The sequence below is a fragment of the Lissotriton vulgaris genome, chromosome 10 (assembly GCF_964263255.1).
Source record: "Lissotriton vulgaris chromosome 10, aLisVul1.2, whole genome shotgun sequence".
Lineage (NCBI taxonomy): Eukaryota > Metazoa > Chordata > Amphibia > Caudata > Salamandridae > Lissotriton > Lissotriton vulgaris.
Genome location: NC_141698.1, coordinates 803,775,171 through 803,797,232, shown reverse-complemented (window position 1 = coordinate 803,797,232; position 22,062 = coordinate 803,775,171). Strand labels below are relative to the sequence as shown.

Sequence of the window (22,062 nt, the reverse complement as noted above, 5' to 3'; positions counted from 1 at the left end):
AGTCTCGATCCACTTTAATAATTTCACAACTGATGGAGGGCCATGGCTCCTGAGAAGCAAAGCCTTCAGTGGGTCGGGATGCTCCTCTCCCAACAATGGATGCTGGCAAATGTGGTTCATACTCTGCTCTTTTTTCACTTGTGCATTAATTATGAACATCATTATTTAAACAAACACAGACCACAGTCTCACTGCATAGACCAGTAGCATGAACCTATGATGATAAAGGACATGAACCAGGACACTGAGACGCAGGATCACAGCTGAACTATTGCAGAATTATGGGACTTGGGGCCAGATGTAGGTAATCCAGATTTACTGATTCTAAAACACCCAATTTTACCGATTCAGTATTTTAGAATCGGTAAATGGTATGTAGATAAAAAATCAGTAAATAATACAGATTCTGTAAAATTCGGAATCGGACATTCGGTATTTACCGAATCGGTATTTACCGAATCGGTATTCCCCATTCATTCCTATGGGCCTTTTGGCCCATAGGAATGAATGGGAAATACCGATTCGGTAAATACCGAATCGGAAAAAAACAAAAGTGAAACTTAAGTAGGCAGCCAATCAGGTGCTACCACCCTCCCCCTCCCTACCAGGAAGTGGCTACACAGGCAGCTGCAACTAATTAGAAGGTTCTGGAGAGGCAGTTGGAGCAGAGAGTCCCTGAGCAGCAGAAAGGGTTTTGTGCACTTTTAAAACTGAAAAATGGCAAGCAGCAAAGACAAAGAGCAACCAGAGAGGAGGAGGAAACTGAGATTCAGCAGCATGGAGCTGCAGGTCCTTGCTGAAGAGATGTTGAAGGTGCACCAAAAACTGTTTGGCAGGCAGTCCCTCACTGTGGCAGAATCCGCCAAAATGAAACTCTGGCTGGACATACTTGATAAAGTGAATGCAGTTGGAGTGACTACCAGAGACACAGATGACCTGAAAAAGAGATTCTACGACCTCAGGAGCCAAACAAAAAAATAATTGGCTGAACACCACAAGCATGCAAACAAAACTGGTGGAGGAAAGAACCCAGCACCCCCCCCCCCCCCTTACTGACCTGGAGGAGATGGTGGCCTCAACCATAGAACCTGACAGCATCTGCGGACTGGGAGAAGTAGACAGCTCAGCCAGATCTGCAAGCAGAAAAGGTAAAACGCATGCACAGCATTCCCCCCCATACCATCATCCTTACCTTTACCCTTTGTGGCCAAGTGAACCCCAGTCCAGTGCTGCTAGCACTATACAGGAAGACATGGCTTGGCAGTTCGGGCTGGACTGTTCCCATGAGGCACAGGGTCATTCTGATTTGCATATAGCCATGTCTGAACCGGGGTGGCAGAGTGGGCATACGAACGGTGATGGATTAAATCCAGATCTTTTGACTGGGTGTGAGTGTTTGATTGATTCAGATGCTCCGTCCATCACCACCCCCTTTTGTAGCACTATACAGGAGAAATGTATCATGGGACATGTAGTCAGGAAATGAAAGACCATGTCATACAGCACAGCAACCAGCAAGTTGGGGAAATGATTGCAGACAGGATAACGCTGTGAGAAATGTTTAATTGTAGTGACTGTGAGACAGTAGCGCTGAGCTAATGTACGCTCATAGATCCACAGGTGTCACATCTCGCAGGCGTTCCCAGGAGACTGAAGGCACGGCACCAGAGAGGGATGAGAGTCAGTAGCCAGGTCCAAGTGCACACAGGACACAGGTGCACCAAGTAGCCATCCTCCTTCACAAGACACAGAAATTGCTCAAGAGTTGCAGGTGTCCCCAGAAAGATCACAATTCCCTCTGTTGCTGTCATCCCCAGAAATGCCAGCATCACTGCAAGAGACAACACCTGCATCACAACCAAGCAGGAGGCATGTTGTGGCCCCACTATTAGAAATGGAGTCATCAGCAGGTGACATGGAGGGGGAAGACACACACACCTTGCCTGTGGATGGTAGCTCTGCCACACTGCATTCCAGTGCAGAGGTGGGCCATACTGGTGCAAGACGCCGCAGAGTCCAAGAAAGTAGTGCAGCTGCACGTGTGAAGGGTTCAAGTGTGTTCCGCGGCCTGCAGGGGAGCATGGTAAAAATCCAGAGGATGCAGGGAAAAGCCATCATGTCTTGCCAACGCCAAATGAGGAACCTGAACAATAACATGGGAGACATAGGAAAGGGCATCAGGGAACTAGTAGTTGTCAACAAAGAGATGGCTGCAGGGATGCGTGAAATGTCACAATCGGTGCAGCTTCTGTGCACCAAACTAGACAACGAATTTGCATCAAGGCGCAAGGAAAGGCAGCGTGCGCATGAACAAAATAAAGCCATCAACCGGCTGGCCACAGCCACATCCCTGCTATGCATGAGAAGCATAAACATGCAGGAGGGACTACCCCAAAACAGTAATGAGGTCACTAGGGGCATGGCCAGGATGACCAGTGCTCTTGAGGCGCTCTTAAATGCACAAACAGCACAAACTGCTGCTCTGGATGTGCCAGAGAGTGAAGAGAGCACAAGTAGGGGCAGTATAGCAAGCTCCCTTGTCGTAGAGACAAGGAGGAGAAGAGGGCCACACTGAGGCTACAGCCCAAACGCAAAGTGAGCACAGCGAGCACCAAACAACTGGCACTGGTAAGCGTGGACGCAAATGAGTATTTCAGTTCATGGGAAAGTGACCCAGGACTCACATCATCGCATGTAAATAATTTGTGTTGCACATTTGTGCTTTAGAAACCTACGTAGTGACACAATTAAACTACGTTGGGTGCATACTCCACCTGTCTGTGTCTCTTTACTTACTTAAAAAAAGTTGCGTGTGATCTCTTCCCGTCTGTGTCTGCCATCAGTTGGTGTAGCAACTCCAGCTGTGTGCGGTTCAGGCACTGCTTGCTCATCATCATGGTCCTCATAATCCGAGAGATCCACTTCGGTGCCCTTCTTAACCGCAAGGTTGTGCAACATTGCACAGGCTGCAATCATCTTGCAGCAGGTGACAGGTGTGTACTGCCGGGCCACTCCACTTTTATGTAGGCAGCGAAACCTACTCTTCCACAAACCAAAGGTGCGCTCCACAATGTTTCTGGTCGATTTGTGTGCCCTGTTGTATCTCCTCTGGCTGGGTGTTGAAGGGTTGAGGTAGGATGTGAGGATGAAGGACCGGAGGGCATATGCACTGTCCCCTATTCGTAACAAGAAAGAAAATATTACTCACATGCACACAAACACATCCATCTGCAATATGTATCAAGGGAGTTTCACACAGTGTGTTCCCTAGCAAGTATCCTTCGCCAAATTCCCCCGCTGTCAGGCGTGCGTAGATCCCACTATTTTGGAAGATGTAAGAGTTGTGGGTACTCCCGGGAAATTTGGCTACTATGTCCGTGATGATGTATTTGGAATCACAGATCACCTGTACATTTATGGTGTGGGTGGACTTCCTGTTCCTATAAATGTACTCTGTGGCAGCAGGTGGACATATAGGTATGTGGGTGCCATCGATACAGCCAATTATGTTGGGGAAATGCGCCATCTGATATAAGGCTGTCTTGGTCCGGAGCAGTTCTGCATCCGTTGCAGGGAAGCTGATGTAGTGATGCATTCTCTGCAACATGGCGTCTAGGAATCTCTTAAAGAAACGGGACAGACAGCTCTGGGACACCCCACCTACCGCAGCAACAACACTCTGGCAACTCCCAGATGCAAGCAGGTGTAGGCTGCACAGCACCTGCACATGGGGTGGGATGGCGTGCGCCCTTGGGGTTGGGTGGTCCAGCAGTGGGTGGAGGTCCCTGATAAGGTCCAGGATGGTTTGGGGGTCTAGCCTGTACCTTTGCAGGATCTCTGGCTCAGTTAGCTGGAATAGGGTGATCCTCTGCCTGTACACCTGCTCCTCCCTTCTCCAGACCCTCTCTCTTTCTGCCTGTAGCCGTAGCCGCCTCGCAATCACATAGAATGCCGCCATTCTGGTGAAACTGTTGCATTATGGGGCCTTTTTTATAGCCTGCACCTGGTTACCACCTGATTTCAATCCATGGTAAATACCGGCTCTTAAATACCGAATTTCATGCAAATTCGGTATTTAAGAGGTTACCCACATCTCAATATTCATTTTTACCATTTCTTAATTTCCGATTCGTTAAATTTACCGATTCGTTAAATTTACCGATTCAGTAAATTTACCGAATCAGTAAATTTACTGATTCGGTGAGGTTTCCGAATCGGTAAATTTACAAATTCTGTAAATTTACCGATTCGGATGTTTGTGTGTCCCCTACATCTCAAAAGCCAAATACAGGTCGGTAAAGGCCGAAATTCGGTATTTTCGGCTTACATCTGGCCCTTGATCTCTGGAATGTAGAAATAAATGCCCGAATCTGCGTTCCACTTGTTTCAAATACCATGCTTATTTGGTTCACATGTATTTTCACTGGCATGGCATGGCATATGCTACATATGTCTTTCATGGAGGGAGTATGAGTTCTTATTTGTATTCCATGATATCCTTCCCTCTAGTGTGATGGATAAGAAAGGGGAGGTAACATGAAGGAAATTGGTAGTAACTGAAAGGGGGGAGCAGCCACTAGCAACTCCTGCCCCAAAAGTAAACTTGAAGAGTGCAGTGAGAAGGCAATGGTACTCATATATTTCAGGATAGGATAGACACCTTCTTCTGAGTTTATGTTATTCCTAGTCAGTCATCCTATAACAGCTGCCTTTGCACAATATTACACCTGGAGGGCATGCAGGTGGAGCAGTTGTGTTTGGCATCTGATTGTTCCCTTTTCCATCACGCAGATGATTCCAAATTAATTCAAAAGCCTGTCTGAAAACAAACGCTATGGCCACATGCATCATTGTTGCCGTTTGCGATTTCTTAATTGCGAAAATTAAGGAATCGCAATTAAGAAATTGCAAACGGCTATGCACCAAGAAATAGCAATTTTTTTTGTGATTTCTTAAATTTCCTCAATTGCGATTCACAATTTGCGAATCGCAATTAAGGACTCCCTTCCCATTGTTTCCTATGGGCCTAGAGGCCCATAGGAATGAATGGGCAGTCATTTTCAATTTGCGATTCGCAATTTGCGAATCGCAAATTCAAATTGCAATTTCAAGGCAGCAGGGGGGGTCCAAAGGACCCCCCCCACTGCACCCCCGCACCCCTGAAATATAACTTTAAGTGCATTTTTCACACACACATGCCCCAAGGGCATGTGTGTGTGTAAAATGAAACTTTCACAAATGCACTTTTGTGCATTTTTGAAAGTTTTCGCAAATTACCTTGAAGGTCAACTTCATGGTAATTTACCTCTCCCTATTTGCGAATTCGCAAATTTAAAATGTTCATGCATTGCATTTAAGAAATCTCAAATTGCGATTTCTTGAATGCAATCGCAATTTTAGAAATCGCAACGTAATTGCGATTTCTAAAATTGCGAAAAACATGATGCATCCCAATTTTGTAAATTGCATTCGCAAACGGCTGAAAATTGCGATTCGCACTGTTTGCTAATGCAATTTACTTTGATAAATGTGGGCATATGCCTTATTACCCTAAATAGTTTCCCAACAGTATTCAAGGTTTACTCAAGCAGTGTCCTATTGTTACTAAAGTGAAACCGACGACAGATCAGTTCCTTAAGGATCCTGCACTCCTCTATTACTATTTAATTTGAGCTATTACAGTTCTACCTTTCGCCTTCTTTTTGTTCTTCATCATATCACCGTACTAATTTAAATCACCAAATGTTGTGTCCAACAAATCTTTGTGGCTACGAAGATCCAACTTTTCTATCCAGTTATCTTAGTTATCTCCGTTTCCCAAACGTGCCACACATATAAACGCTTTTTGCTGTCCACTATTCCTCCCTGCAACCCTTTTATTCAGTGTTTAATGTTGTTCATGTTCCACTGCAGGAATTCGTCAGACTGACTGTATCGGACATACTCGTGACCTATGTAACCATACTTGTTGGGGATTTCCTGCGCGCTTGTTTCGTCAGATTTGTGAACTACTGCTGGTGCTGGGACCTTGAAGCTGGATTTGTAAGTGACATTCAACACTACATATATCTGTAGCAATGTTTCGTACTTATGTATTTGATTAAAGTTCTTAAGACTATGCAGAAAAGAAACTCTCCATTGGAATGTAAAGAGGAAAGCATTATTGAAATGTACGCAGCCTTAAAAATGAACAAGCACTCAAAAGCACAAAGGCATGATTTTACACTTGCAAGCAATGCTCATTTAAAAGGGAGATTGCTAGTCCCAAGAATCAAAGTATCTTTTTTTTGGTGCTTATATTTGTTTACAACAAAAGTACGACATACTGAATGAGGGAAGGTCATTGAAAGTAAAGGGGAAAATACAGCAACCTCGAAGCAGCTCAACACACGATATTCAGTACAATACAGGCATCATTTCTCAGGTTATTTCAGAATACTTGTTTACAGCATCAGGGAGAAATTTTTATAAAGCATCCATTATCTGAAACCGATCCATGCCTTTGAGTATCACTATTTGTACAGCAAACGTTTTGATTAAAAAATATTTTTTGCAGCGCACACAATTAGGCAGCTGTTGATGAATGTGTGCTTTTTTAAAACTTTATTCCAAAAACATTCAAGGATGACCATGCGTGCATATGCATGCATGCACACAAGGGAGGCCAACGTATACGTACATATATATATATATATATATATATATATATATATATATATATATATATATATATATATATATATATATATATATATATATATATATATATATATATACTAGCAGCCCGTCCCGACCTTGTCCGGGAGCAATCATGCTTCAGGACCCCCTGCCCACCCCGACGTTGTCCGTGGGTCCCCCGGATCCTTCCTTCATATATTGCAGTATTATACCTCTATGTTTCCCTTGTACGCTTTTGTAACCTGCACACGTCACATTTTGCTTATGTAATGCACCGTTTGCTAGCTGTTGTATTTTGTTGGCTCACGATTCTCACTTTTGTAATGCACTCACTTTTGTAATGCACGGTTTGCTACCTCTTTTGCTTCATTTAATGCTCACTGCTCCTCCCCGCCTGTATTTCACCTACGCTCACCGCTCCTCCCCGCCACTTTTTCCTCATGTAATGCACCGTTTGTTACCTCTTGTATGTTGTTGGCTCACGATTCTAACTTTTGTACGATTCTCACTTTTCTAATGCACTCACTTTTGTAATGTCCGTGGGTCCCCCGGAGCCTTCCTTCATATATTGCAGTATTATACTCTATATTTCGTTTGTACGCTTTTGCATGTGTCACTTTTTCCTCATGTAATGCACCGTTTGCTAGCTCTTGTATTTTGTTGGCTCACGATTCTCACTTTTGTAATGCACGGTTTGCTACCTCTTTTGCTTCATTTAAAATGACCACTCCTTCCCGCCTGTATTTCACCTACGCTGACCGCTCCTCCCCGCCTGTAGCTTTTGTATTTCACCTACCTCATCCGCCGCTCCTCCCCGCCTGTCCGCCGCTCCTCGCTGCTCCTCCCTACCTGTCCGCCGCTCCTCCCCGCCTGTCCGCCGCTCCTCCCCGCGCTGCTATACGCCGCTCCTCCCTGGCTCCTGATGTCAGCACGCATGTCGCGGCCGGCCGGCGCTACTTCCAAGGGACTACTTTTTTTTTTAGGTAAATATTTCAAATAACTTATATTTTTTTATTTTATATAGCCTATGTCCATCTACAGACCCTGCCAATTACAACGATGTATCGGGTGTTTGGATTGGCGCTGTGGTTCCCGAGTTTACCCGCCTCAAAGGTTCAAAGCTCTTCCTTTATAATAGTAGTATAGATATATATATATATATATATATATTACCTACTGGCGGTCGCCAGTAGGTAGTTATAGTTAGGATTGTTTTCCATAGGAAATCCTCAACATTCTATTTGGAACAACTTTGGCCCTGGTTGAAGAATCTTAGCGAATTTCTCAAAGTCAAGGTCCGCTGCGCTCCTTCCCTGAAAGTTTGGGGGGGATTGGTCAAGTGGGGGCTGAGATATAAGGGGGGGTCCCAAAACGTGTTTTCTGCATGTTATTTTCCATAGGACCTTTAGACTCGGCTGCAGGTCGAACGGCTGAATGGATTTATAAGAAATTTGGCAAAACTGTAGAGTCCGGTTCGCAGATTACGCTTTTTTTGGAATGGTGTAAATCTGTTCAGTAGTTGTTGAGAAAATTAAAGTTAAAGTCAATTATATATCTATAGGCGCGCACGCGTGCGCGCACTCAAGCGGCTGCGCGTGAGCGGAATTTTTTTTTTGCTGCGTGACGTCTGTTAACGTTCGATTCGAAGGAAATCAGGAAGTTTTGTTCGCCATTTTGTCACTGCGAGTAAATATATTGTTCATTTCAAAGCGTTGAAACATGGAAAGGGGAGAAGGTAGAGATTGTTTTGCTGCGTAGCTTTTCTCGGGGTGTGCAGTAATGCCCTTAAACGCGAAAAGATATAATTTTTTCCCAAAAAAAAATACGGGGTGCGCGCACCCGGTCGCGCACACCTAATTACAAGAGTGTGAAAATGGAGATAAATCAGAAGTTTGAGTGCTTAGATATAAGGTGGCTCTGAAAAGAGCCCTTGTGTTAATTGAGTGTTTTCTGCATTTATAAGTAAGTACCGATGCAGAGCCTGATGTTGCAGAGGAAGATTCTGTTTCCCTCATTCGTGAAATGAACTCCGTCTCTCCTATAGACGTCTTGCATGTGGTATCGCAAGTTGTTGTGGTAAATAGAACCCATGCTATAATTGCTTTTTCAAATTGTGCACAATGTTGATTGGACCAATTCCATTTCTGTCTTTGGCATATATTGGAATATACCAAGGCAGATCGAGGAAAAAGTGTCATCAATTGTCGAAAGGTGTCTTTTAGAAGCATTTCCAGACCTACCCCAGTGATTGTGCCTAGATCGTTCCCACCACAGTGCACAATTATAAGGTCTGGTTCTGGGAGATGCATAAAAGTTTTCACCAATGGAATCAATTGGTGACATTTCAATCGTCTTTTGGCAATCCATGTTATGTGTACATTTGGTAAGCCGAGGTTGCAAATTCGTCTGCTTACTGCATATTTTTCACTCCAGTGAATATAACTGTGTCCTATTAGCCAGACCTTCATTTTCAAGGGATTTGTAGTCGTCCTCCGATCGGTTCTGGAAGTGGAATGGTAGTTAGAAGTTGAAATTCTAAATAAAGAAAAAGGAAGAGGCTGGGTGTGGTTAAAAAAATAAAAATGATTGGTTGATTGTAATAAGTGGACATTGAACAGTACGTTGCATGTTAATGTTTATGTTAAACGAGAAGTACTATTGGGTGTGAAAAAACAAGACATGTAACAGAGCTGTGTATTGGCAAGTGTTTCGAGAGGGAAAACAGTCTTCTTAGTTTGCTGTAGAACGTTGGGACATGAACTTTTGACCTGTGCCTTCAGCAAGGTGCAGAATGAGGTGTAACCATGGAAACAGCCGGAGATGGCAGTTGGTGATGGGTTCACTCTTTGGTGCCTCTGTGTCTGACTCTGTTCTGTGGTGGCAGGCGGAGAACTGTTTGTTATTGTAGAGATGAAAGGGTGATAAGGAGAGAAATACGACATAGCGTTTGGCCTGTAGTAGCGTGGGAACAGTGATTAACTCTGAGTGAAGCGGAACTGTGGCGGTGCTTGGTAACAATAAAAAAAATTTTTTAACAGTGGTATAACTGTCTGTACGGTGCGCGACCTACTAAGAAAAAGTTCACGGGCCGTAATTGGCTTGCAGGTTCTAGTATCAGTAAGTGAGGTCGAGAAAAGAAAACATTCAGGACTTTATTTATGAAGGTCTTGCGCCACCGGTGCGTCACTGTTTCCTATTTTAAAAAATGAGGCAGCGGCGGCGGAAGGTCTTCATAAATAAGGTCCTCAGTGACTACAGTTAAGGTTATGTGGAACCCATGAATAGTTTTTCAATATGAAATCATTTCAGTTGAGATTATGGATTAAAAGAGAAACCGTGAATATTTGAAATGTTTATTTAGAAATGTACTGTTTTAAAGGCAAATCATTATGGAATATGAGTACAGAAATTGCAAAAAACACGGTAATTGGTATTGTCAGTAGTACATGGAATACAAACGCTATAGTTGAAGAAAAATGAATATAGTTGGAAAAAAACATTGTACACTCTTATAAGGAAGTATATTATATTTTAATAAATGGAAGAAGGTCTCTGGCCTTTCAGTTTAGAAACGATATATGAAAATGCAAGTGGTTATACATCATTACTTTATCAATCAGCTGTCTACATGCGAAGCACTATCAAGTTTGTGTTATGTTACCGTGTACGGGGAAAAAAAGGCGCCAAAAGCGACAAAATGGCGAGAGGTGCATGTATGTAATCTGTTGGATGCTGCGGAAATCACTATTGAGGAGAACTACTGTATTGAGATATCTTTTGAAGGTTGCAGTATTGCATTTGAAATACAGCACAAGTAACAATGGAAATATTGTTGAAAGAACATATTTTTCTGTAAAGTATTTTAAATTAATAATTTTATAGAAAATTAAAGGAGCAGAGGCGTGTGAGGTGGAAATAAGCAGTTGAGATGCGAAATGGCGTTTACAGTTATAAAAAACTCGTTTATAATTTACACATTAATTAGGGTACATGTAGCATATATTAGCGAGTTTTGCATCGAGTACGTTTGAAATAACCTTAGATAAGATGTGCAATAGAATTGTTGAGATTATACTGTAAAAAAAAAAGTTGAAAATCGAGTAGCTGAAGAAACAAATGTAGTCCACATAAAAGACCAAAATTTAAACAACACGAAATCATAATGTCCACTGTTAGTAAAGCCAATAGGTCTGTTCTTCAAAAGAAAATATGGAAAAGAACGTGAAGAATATAGGGAAGCAAAAGGAAATGAGGACGTCAATGGCTTGTATAAGAGTTATTGAAGCATTATTTAGGCAAAATAGGTAACTTCTGCTTGTAACAGGAAATCACTTATATGATTTGAAAGTATGTCAGCTATCCAATGGAAAAGAGTAAAGCAGTACTCATGATCTGTTAAAATCTGAGCCTCTTTTATTATCAGAGGGCAGCTTGGTGGGTTTTCGATGTAGTTCTCTGTTAGGAAAGAGTTAACCATCCATTGTGTAGGCAAAGCATGCAGCAAGTGCTTCTAACAGGAAATCATTGTTATTATCTGAAAACATGTCAGCCATCCAATTGAGAAGATGAAAGGAGCATTCATGATCTGTCATTATTGGAGCGTCTTTTACCATCGTAGGACAGCTCGGTGGGTTTTCGATGTAGCTCTCTGTTAGGAAATCTTGCGCCGCTGCGAATATATTCCAATGACACAGAACTCATGATCTGTTAAAATCGGAGCCTCTTTTATTATCAGAGGGCAGCTCGGTGGGTTTTCGATGTAGTTCTCTGTTAGGAAAGAGTTAACCGTCCATTGTGTAGGCAAAGTATGCAGCAAGTGCTTCTAACAGGAAATCATTGTTATTATCTGAAAACATGTCAGCCATCCAATTGAGAAGATGAAAGGAGCATTCATGATCTGTCATTATTGGAGCGTCTTTTACCATCATAGGACAGCTCGGTGGGTTTTCGATGTAGCTCTCTGTTAGGAAATCTTGCGCCGCTGCGAATATATTCCAATGACCCAGAACTCCTTGTATCGCTGCAAAGGCCATAAACCCTCCGTTGTAGCAAAGCTGTTCATGATCAAGTAACGGATTCATGAGGTGATTGTAATTCAGTTCAGGAGGTACCAAATTGCAGAGATATAAATCCAGGGCCCATGTGAAATCACAGCTCAGGCAATGAAATACAGGCTGCACACAGGTGAAATACGAATGTCGAAATGATAATCGATATGAAGTATTCAAAGTTGAGAGTGGTAATGTGCCGTAGTACAGAAGCATTCTCTGTCGAAATAGTTCTAAGTAGTCCGGCTCGTTTGCGAAGGCAGGAGGGACATCCATTTTGAATTTCCCAAGATGGTACAGGAAACGGCGCAGCACTGCCGGTTGTATAGCAAATCCACAGAATTAGGTCGCCGGCTATGCAGTGGAGAGGAGCAGAATGACTTGATAAATTTTTTAGGAGTCTAGTCACTTATATATTGCTTAGTAGTTATAAAAAAAGTAGCTTTTCTTGAAGTGGAGGATGCGTTAAAAAATAAGGGAGTTATTTGACCAAGTTGTAAAGCAAGGTCAATTTTTTTTTTACATCAATGCTGTTTTCTGTGAATGTTAGCTAAGTGAAAGATATGTGTGTGAGCAGATGCAACGTTCAGTTTTAAATGTGACAATGGAGGTCTTGTTCATGTCTTCCGATTCAAGGTCGGTATTCGCTGCCAAATACAAAGATCAAGAAACGCATGCGTGGGGTAGATAGTCTGCATTCTTAAAGGAAAGGAAATGAAGGGTTATTTTTACCACGTTAGCATTGTCGTTTAAAAAGTTACAGTGATTTTCATTATATGTTAAGAAAGTGTCACTGATGAAGACTGAAAATAAATCCTTATAAATAATAATAGGGACTGGTGTATTTTAGAAAAGGTGTGTAACATTACATGAATTGTAAAAAAAAAAATAATGTAATTGAAAGTGTATGGTTTGAAAATGAAAAGTAGAGGTTTATAGTTCACGTTTTGAAAGCGGTTCTAGAGGGTCAGATGCATGATAGATTTATAAAAAATAGAACATATTTTTCAATAGTATTATGGAAAAAATATGTGCCTTTATGTACTATTTAGATTATCTGCCTGTTGCCTATTCTTTGAGTTTTAGTAATCCTGTGTCTTATAAGTTTTCCAGGGGCGGTTTGAGGTTCATGGTGGGTTTGGGCAGGGAGGGTAGGTTGGGGGTTTGTAATAGGGGGTCCGGGTGGGGTGGAGTGTGGAGTTTAGTGAAGAGTGAGGGGGGCGGGGGGTTAGGGTGTTTGGTAATGAAGCAGAGTCAGAGGACGCCAAATTTCTTTTATGGGGTGCCACGGAAATATGTATTTATTCTCAGAGGTTTATTATATTAAGGATATATATTAACATGGTGGCTCTTGTGGTTTTGTAGTTCTGTGCATGTGTATAATGCTGGCCCTGTAGTTTTTGTCTATGGACCTCATTACGACACAGGGGAGCCACGTTGCACAGTGTGAGATCAGAGACTTAGGAAATAAAACTTTATAATTGTAAGGGCTCTAATCGATACAAATCGCCCGTTTTCGGTGTAAAAAACATCACCGCTATTGGTGGTATTTTCTACGGTGTTAGTGCTCGAAGGAGAATAGTAACATATATGTGAAATAAAATTATGTAACAGGCTCAGCATTTCACATTATCGCGTGAAAACAAAAGTTGTTCTCACATAGCAATAAGTCTCTTATAATTAAGGGACGGAGTGTATATAGTGCTATTTACAACTCTGCTATGTGAACGATGTCGAATATTTCATAAGAGGAGTTTTAAAAGGTTTTCGATAAACTGGTTTTCCAGGGAAGTGGGTGGAGTGTTCCGTGTAAATTGCAGAATAGAAACTAGTAAGAACCAATTGGAAGTGTTGTTTTAAAGTCACATGACTTTACATGCGTGTCTCGACGCCTGTATGCGATAGGTGGGTGCGCGCACCCGGTCGCGCACTAAATGTAAGCGGTGAAAAAACATCCTATAATATGCTCTTGGAGCACGTTTTGGTAGAAAGAGTTAGTTCTGAAAAGAACTTTTTTTTTTTTTTGGAAACAAGTGTTATGATGCTTTTGATTTCTTAAAGTTGCTACAACATTTTTCAGTATGTCATACTATCCAAATAAAGTGAAGAAATGTAACTTTTCTTGGAGCATTTATGACTCTCAATTTTGTGTTTAATTAGAGTAAATCTTTGCTCTCCGTATACAAGTAGATGTTTTCCACAGTTCGTGCATTTCATGTGCACGTTCGCCAGATATGGTTTCAAGTCCATTTCAGCACTCGATGGAGATACAGGTCGTCCACCGGAAGATGTGCTGATTACTTCTGATGGTAATAGCGTGGCCTCCGTTTTTCTTGTCAAAGGTGGTCGCTCATTTCCTTCAGATTCGGAAGATGAATGCGGAACGGTAGCCATTGCAGCGAAGTCTTCGGGAAGCTGTTCAACGTTGTTCTCTCTTGAGAGTAGAAAAGAAAGTGATGGAAGTGGGTGGAGTGCTGCGTGTAAATTCCAGAATAGAAACTACCAAGAACCAATTAGAAGTGTTGTTTTGAAGTCACATGACTTCACATGCAAGTGTCAGGTCCTGTACGCGATAGGAGGGTGCGCGCACCCGGTCTCGCACTAAAATAAAGCGGCAAAAAAACATGTCATAATATGCTCTTGGAGCACGTTTTGGTAGAAAGAGGTAGTTCTGAAAAGAACTTTTTATTTTTTTTATTTTTTTTGGAAACAAGTGTTATGATGCTTTTGATTTCTTAAAGTTGCTACGACATTTTTCAGTATGTCATACTATCCATATAAAGTGAAGAAATTTAACTTTTCTAGGAGCATTTATGACTCTCAATTTTGTGTTTAATTAGAGTAAAGCTTTGCTCTCCGTATACAAGAAGTTTCCCACAGTTCGTGCATTTCATGTGCACGTTCGCCAGATATGGTTTCAAGTCCATTTCAGCACTCGATGGAGATACAGGTCGTCCACCGGAAGATGTGCTGATTACTTCTGATGGTAATAGCGTGGCCTCCGTTTTTCTTGTCAAAGGTGGTCGCTCATTTCCTTCAGATTCGGAAGATGAATGCGGAACGGTAGCCATTGCAGCGAAGTCTTCGGGAAGATGTTCAACGTTGTTCTCTCTTGAGAGTAGAAAAGAAAGTGATGGAAGTGGGTGGAGTGCTGCGTGTAAATTGCAGAATAGAAACTACCAAGAACCAATTAGAAGTGTTGTTTTGAAGTCACATGACTTCACATGCAAGTGTCAGGTCCTGTACGCGATAGGAGGGTGCGCGCACCCGGTCTCGCACTAAAATAAAGCGGCGAAAAAACATCTCATAATATGCTCTTGGAGCACGTTTTGGTAGAAAGAGGTAGTTCTGAAAAGAACTTTTTTTTTTTTATTTTTGTTTTTTTTGGAAACAAGTGTTATGATGCTTTCGATTTTTTAAAGTTGCTGCTACATTTTTCAGTATGTAATACTATGAAAATGAAGTAAAGAAATGTATCTTTTCTTGGGGCATTTATGACTTTCAATTTTGAGTTGAATAAGAACGAGGCTCTGCTCTCCGTACAAAAGAATTTCTCCACACTCGTTGCATTTCATGTGCACCTTCGCAAGATATGGTCTCAAGTCCATCTCAGCACTCGATGGAGATACAGGTCGTCCACCAGAAGATGTGCTTGCCACCTCTGATGGTAATAGCGTGGCCAGGGCTCTTGTCGATGCTTTTGCATAATGCTCAGGGTGCCTTTGTTTAACATGCCGCTGCATGGTGTGTATAGAAAAGGAATATTTTTTATTTGGATTTCCCCTTGAGAGCTCCGAATTGCATATCGTGCAGGTTACTTTTGGCGCATTCACTTTCTTTTGATCTTTAGGGTAAGTAAAAAATTGCCAAATGAAAGATTCCTTTTTTCTTCTTAACGGTGGTCGCTCATTTCCTTCAGATTCGGAAGATGAATGCGAAAGGGCAGCCATTTCAGCAAAGTTTTCCGGAAGATGCTCGATGTTGTTGTCTCTTGAGAGTAGAAAAGATTGTGAGGAAAGTGGGTGGAGTGCTTCGTGTAAATTCCAGAACAGAAACTACTAAGAACCAATTGGAAGTCTTGTTTTCAAGTCACATGACTTTACATGCGCTTCTCAGGACGTGTAGGCGGTGACACTATCTAGTTACGAACGTGATTACATACTTAGGAACTAGCATTCAAAAAACCTATGAAATTCACTGAAAAAACCCTAGGTTTTACACACGTTATAGTTAGGAGATAGCATTTGAAAAACCTATGAAATTCACTGAAAAAACCATAGGTTTGACACCAGTTATAGTTAGATGGAAATTTTACTGACATAAAACCAATGAAATTCCACGTTATAGTTAGTTGGACTCACTATAACTTGCGCGTGTAATGCACTGCTGATGACATCACATATTACATCACTCATGACATGGTCAGTTACATCACTCATGACATCACTGATGACACCATCCAGTGAAAGTGTCTTTCTGAAAAATAAATATGTTTTATATATGTATATGTAAAGGTCGATGGAAGAATAAATGTTTAAATAAGTGTCTAAATGGATTTTTTTTTTAAAATTGATTGGTAACTGGCTTATTAAGTGTATCTTAGTGAATACATATATTAGCGAGTAATGTTTAAAAATTTAAATATATGTATCAGTGTTTCACTTTGTGTATAAGTGGCTGTATGGGTTGGTGAGTAGCTACATGTGTGTGTATATGGGTTATTATATGTTTTTTTTAGTATCAGTATGAGTGTCTGTATGGTTTGGTGGGGGTGTTACTTAGCACATAGATGCATCAAAGACTGACTCACTGTTTGTATGTTTTTTGAAAACAGCATATGTGCAGGACTGTATGAGTAGATGAGTGTGTATATGTGTGTGTTAGTGATTGAATGCCTATCTCAGTAGTGTGTTTATCAGTAACAAGATACATTTTAATCTAGTATATGTGAGTATTGATGTATATAAGTCAGTATATGTGAAAGTAAGAGATTGTAAGAGTTCCTGTTTAAATAAGTATGTGTTTCTATAAGTGATTGTTTAAAAGAGTACATATGTATAAGTTTCCTTAGAAGTAAGGTGGTAGTGTGTGTATATCTGTATATGCAAATAAATGGATGTTTATTAGTTTATTTGCATATGTGAGTATATGTGTGAGTAACTTGTTGATGACTGTCGGTGTGTAACAGGATGAATAGGTGTATCACTACATATGATGAGTGAGTATATGTATGAGTGACTATATAAAACTGTTGGTGAATGTGTGAATGTGTACATAGATGGTGAAATTACTGAATTCGTTGTTGTAACTGCTATGGGTATATCCACTTTTTTGAAAATGTTAGTTTCTATTTTTGAATATGTGTTTCAAGGGTTACTTTACAGTTAAAGGAGATCAGTCACTGTGTCACAAGGATGGTGTCATCAGTGATGTCATGAGTGATGTAACTGACCATGTCATGAGTGATGTAATATGTGATGTCATCAGCAGTGCATTACACGCGCAAGTTATAGTGAGTCCAACTAACTATAACGTGGAATTTCATTGGTTTTATGTCAGTAAAATTTCCATCTAACTATAACTGGTGTCAAACCTATGGTTTTTTCAGTGAATATATATATATATATGTACGTATATGTTATAGTTAGGTTTATGTATCAATAGGAAATGCATTTATAGTGTTGCTAACAACTTTGGCCTAGTTTGATGCATCTCCATGACACCTGCCTAAAAGGTGCTACTTTTTGGCTAATTTGTCTAGGGAAAGTTTCAGGTGATCCATCAAGAGGGGGCCAAGCAAAAGGGGGTCCCAAAGAGCAATTTCCCTATTCGTTTTTTTCATAGGACCTTTGACACAGCTATAGCCAAAACCGCTGAATGGATCTACACCAAATTTGGCAGAAAGCTAGGCCTTGGTCCTGAAAGACATAGGACTTCATCACTTCTGGATTATTTTCAGTAAGGCTTCTAGGGGAGCCCATAGGCCCCTCTACTGGTTGGCGTCTGCATTTTTACTTGGTTTATGCTTTCATCACTTCATAGTGGATTCCATAGACCCATTTCCTTGTGAAGTCTATCATTTGAGCCGTCACCACTTCTGGTTCACATGGTGCTACATGTTTGAATTTAGAAAATACTTACAGAATAATAGATGGGTAACTAAATTAATGGTGATGTTTTTCACTGAGGGGTTCTGATTCACAACAGGTAGACGGCAAGAGATAATGAGAGTGAAGCTTAAGTTGTCTATGATGTCACCCAGAATCCTGAGGTGAAAATATCCCTGTAATTAACTTGTTGTAAGTCTTAAATCTCCCATAGAAAAACACCTAGGTTCTGATTCACAGAGGTAAACTTACATTTTTGTGTAAGTTTACAGGCTGTGGCGTGTTAGCTGTGCAAATCTGAAAATTATAGGAACCCCTTCCAGGTTGGAATTATCACTGGAACTAAGAGACTAATTGAAACTGACCTCAGCCCTGAGGAAGTCACAGGGTAATCCCCCTGTAACAGCAACAAAACACGTGTTGGCTAAGAAGGCTTAAGATCTTGAATTAATGACATCTGAAAATACAAAGACATGCATCATTGTGATATTTTATGAAACTTTATGTATTTACTTTAAAACGTGTGCAGGGGATTTGTATATAAAATAAAATATTGCCTAGAACATAAACAATAAAACTTGTAATCTAATAACAAGAAAATCAAACATTGCCTAGAACATAATCTTCCAATCACTTTGGAGGTCTTTTACTCCTACACCCTCAAAGCTTCCAGTGTGGCTCGTATTACCACTTAATTGCAAGTTTTATAGAACTGATATTCCTCTCCATCACATTATCACCATTTTCAGAACTGGTATTCTTCTCCATTGCATAATTAATATCTTCAGAACTGCTTTTATCTCCATCATGTCATCAACATATCTTTTCTTCCCAATAGACTCAGCTCTATCCTCATTATTCATACCTTCATTCCCACCATGAGTATTCACCAGACTATTACCATTCCCCACAAACACCTCGTTCAAAGGGTCAGACCTGGATTTTTCATTTGTTTCCACTCACCAACCTTGATAGCTACACATTTGGCCCCTTGTTCATGTGGTAATGTAATTTACCTATGCTATGATTCTCCCTCATGTTATCCCAGACTGCTTCTACAGACCATTGCTCCACACCAGTGCAGATTAACCAACCTGGACAATACTTGGTTCTGGGATTTCTACCTCTCATTACAACAAAAGGAAACAATCCAACAGATTCATTAGTGGTGTCCTATAAGCCCACATAATTTTACCAAGCTGTATCTCCCAATAAGTGTTACTAGAAATAGCCAATTATATAGGTTCTTAAATCACGCGGTTAAACATCTCAAACTTGACATTTTCATTGAGATTATGCAATGAAGTAGTTTTATGTTTCACGCCAATCCTATCACAATACTTCTCAGTCTTAGAAAATATTAATTGTACCACATTTACACGAACTTGGTCTAAAAACTCCAAAAACAGAGTCAGTTCTGCCTTGTCAATTACCTTCACCACCGGCCAATCAGAAAATCAATCAATTAGAACAAGTATATTCTTAATGATCAACACCCAGAGGACCAACAATGTCAACAGCAATTGCTTCCCACTGATTCTTGGATGTACAGCCCTAGGCCATGGGAGTTCTCATTGTTTGCAAGGGTTTGTCGGCCGAGGAAAAACTAGGGCACTCTCTCACAAACGTTTCAATGGCCAAATACAATCCATAGAGGTTATTTTATTACCTATTACATTCTACCCATACCAAAATGCCCCTCCTGTCCTCAACTAATTGTCATATCATGTAGAGTATGCAGAGGTATTGCTCTGTCACATCCTAAAACTGAGCCATTGCCAAGTCATTTCGCATCTGACTTCCCAAAAAAGACTAATTAACTCATCCATCCATACATTCATCCTTAGGTCATCCACCACCCACATATGTCATTACATCCAACAACGTCTTATCCTTCCTGTACTAAGCCTTTGATGGCAGGAGTACTGAAATAATTTGCAAAGGTTACTAGGAACTCATTCCACCTGTCATCCTCACACTCCTCCAACTGTGCTGGCATTCTTAACAAAAAAATCCACAGTTACATTTTCCTTACGCTGAACATAGACAATCTTGTATTCATATTATTGTATTCACATTGATAGCAAATCAATCCTAGTAGAAGCACTTAGAGTGCCTTCAGGTGTTTACATTTTATCCAAGGGTTTGTGATCACAACAGATAGTAAATTGGTTCCCTTAAATAAAAGCTCTAAAATGGTCCACAACCCATTCACAAGCTAACGTTTCTTGCTCCATAATGGAATACTTTTCTTCCACGGGGGACAACAATCTTTATTCAAAAGCAATAATGAATTTCTTTCCATTCACATCTATCGGGACATAACAGCCCCTAACTCTTTACTGCTAGCATCTTTGGTGACGACGCTGGCTGCATTTGGAGCAAAACATTTTAGAGCTGACACACTTTCAATAGCAGCTTTTATGCTACAACATTTTCCTGACTCTCACTAGACCACACACATGCGATCTTTGTCTTTAACTGCTACCTAATGTGATAGGATTTTTTGGCAAGCTTCAAAATGAATATTGCATAATTTTTACTAATCTTACATCGTCATTGCTAGCAGGTGCTGATGCACTCTGAGTAGCACAACAAAAAGTGGCTTGGGTTTTATACTATCTTCACCAATATCACGACCAAGGTAAGTTATCTTTCGTTCAGCAAATTTGCACTTAGAAAATTCCACATTTAATCCTTTCCATAATATACTTAGGCCCAGGTTTATCAAACTTCTACTGATGCACAGTCTATTGCCTAGCGCCAACAGAGGCAGCTTTGCTTAATGGTGCAATGGTGCCTGTTCCGCAGGCAGGATGTTTTGTGCATGAAGGGACACCCACATGCATAACAACGATCTAAAGAGGCATATTCCTCTTTCTAAGTGTGCTGCAAAATGCAGCACACTTAGAAAGAGGAAGAAGCGAAGAGAAATTAATATATTTCTCTTCATTGCGCCTCACCTGGGAAGACGTAGCATTTTGATACCTTTCCAGGTTTACCAGTCTTGATAAATCTGGGAATGCCAAAATCCATGGGTGGATGCATAAGCACACCCACACTCCACCCATGATACACCTTCCCAAAGAGGAAGAATGCGAAGCAGTGACTTGTGCTGGCTTGCGTAGCTCCATATTTAAAGAGCAATGCAGGGCCATGCAAGGTGTCCTTTCATTGCTTGGTAGATCTGACTTTAGTATTTAGTTGCCCTAACAACACCTTGTGTGATACAAGTGCAAATCATATTATGATAATCTGAGCCTGAGTATCTTCGAGAACCTGTCGTCATGTATTTTTTTACCTTGTCTGAATACTAAAATATCATCTTGCAAGAACATTGAGCCATTCACCTTCAGAAACAACTTAAACTTTAAGCTTTGAAATACAGCTACTACCAAAGCTAGGCAGAACATCCACTTAAACTAAAAACAACCCTCAGGGGTGATGGATGGCATAAGTCTCATCGATCCAGGAGTCAATTAATTTTGGTGATATACCGTCAATGGTGCAAAACCACTACACCCCCTTAAAACATGTCACCATTTCATTTATCTTTGGTAACGAAAATAAATCGATGACAATGTTGTCAAGGTGGCGTAAATCAATACATAACCTGATGTTACCATTTTTCCTACTCGCTACCACCAGTTTAAACATTTAGTCTGATTCTTCAACTGGTTCGATTACTGCCAGGGCAGCCAATTCCTCCTAACAAACCTCATCTCCTACTATTATAGGAATGTTCCTCACTTTGTGTACTTTCAGAGAGTGTTAGCTTTCAAAATAATTCAATGTTGAAATCCATTAATGTTCCCCAATGTGTTGCTGAAAACCTTAGGACACGTACTCAGCACGTCATTACCTATATTTACCCCATCATCAACCACCAAGGCTTTTTCCCTACTATTCAGGTCAAGTATAATATGTATCTTTCTCTGATAAAACTAACCCAAAACTGGAGGTCCTTTTTCAGCAACAACAGTTTTACTCCTTGAATACTTCTATTCTTAATTTGAAGACAAAATATCAGAAACTGACCATATCAATACGTTCACTATTATGCCTTAAGGCTGAATGTTAGATTCCAGTAATGTGTCTCCTACCTTCTGCACAAATATTTCTCTCCAGAATGTTTTGATAATAGTATAAGGTGACCCATAGTTTGCAAATATCTGCAATGTTACCCCCCACAACATCATCCAACACAGTTTTAACTGAATTCTCATTTA

The 22,062-nt window shown here is 40.7% G+C and overlaps 1 protein-coding gene across 1 annotated transcript in view; it reads left to right on the top strand.

Annotated features, from left to right (window-relative positions):
* The window catches only part of LOC147688814 (transmembrane channel-like protein 2), a 523,112-nt gene that overhangs the window by 226,390 nt on the left and 274,660 nt on the right, over positions 1-22,062 (top strand). The window contains exon 12 of the mRNA XM_086939828.1: positions 5,914-6,042. Coding sequence (XP_086795954.1) covers positions 5,914-6,042 — 129 coding nt within the window. The remainder of the gene's footprint in view (positions 1-5,913; positions 6,043-22,062) is intronic.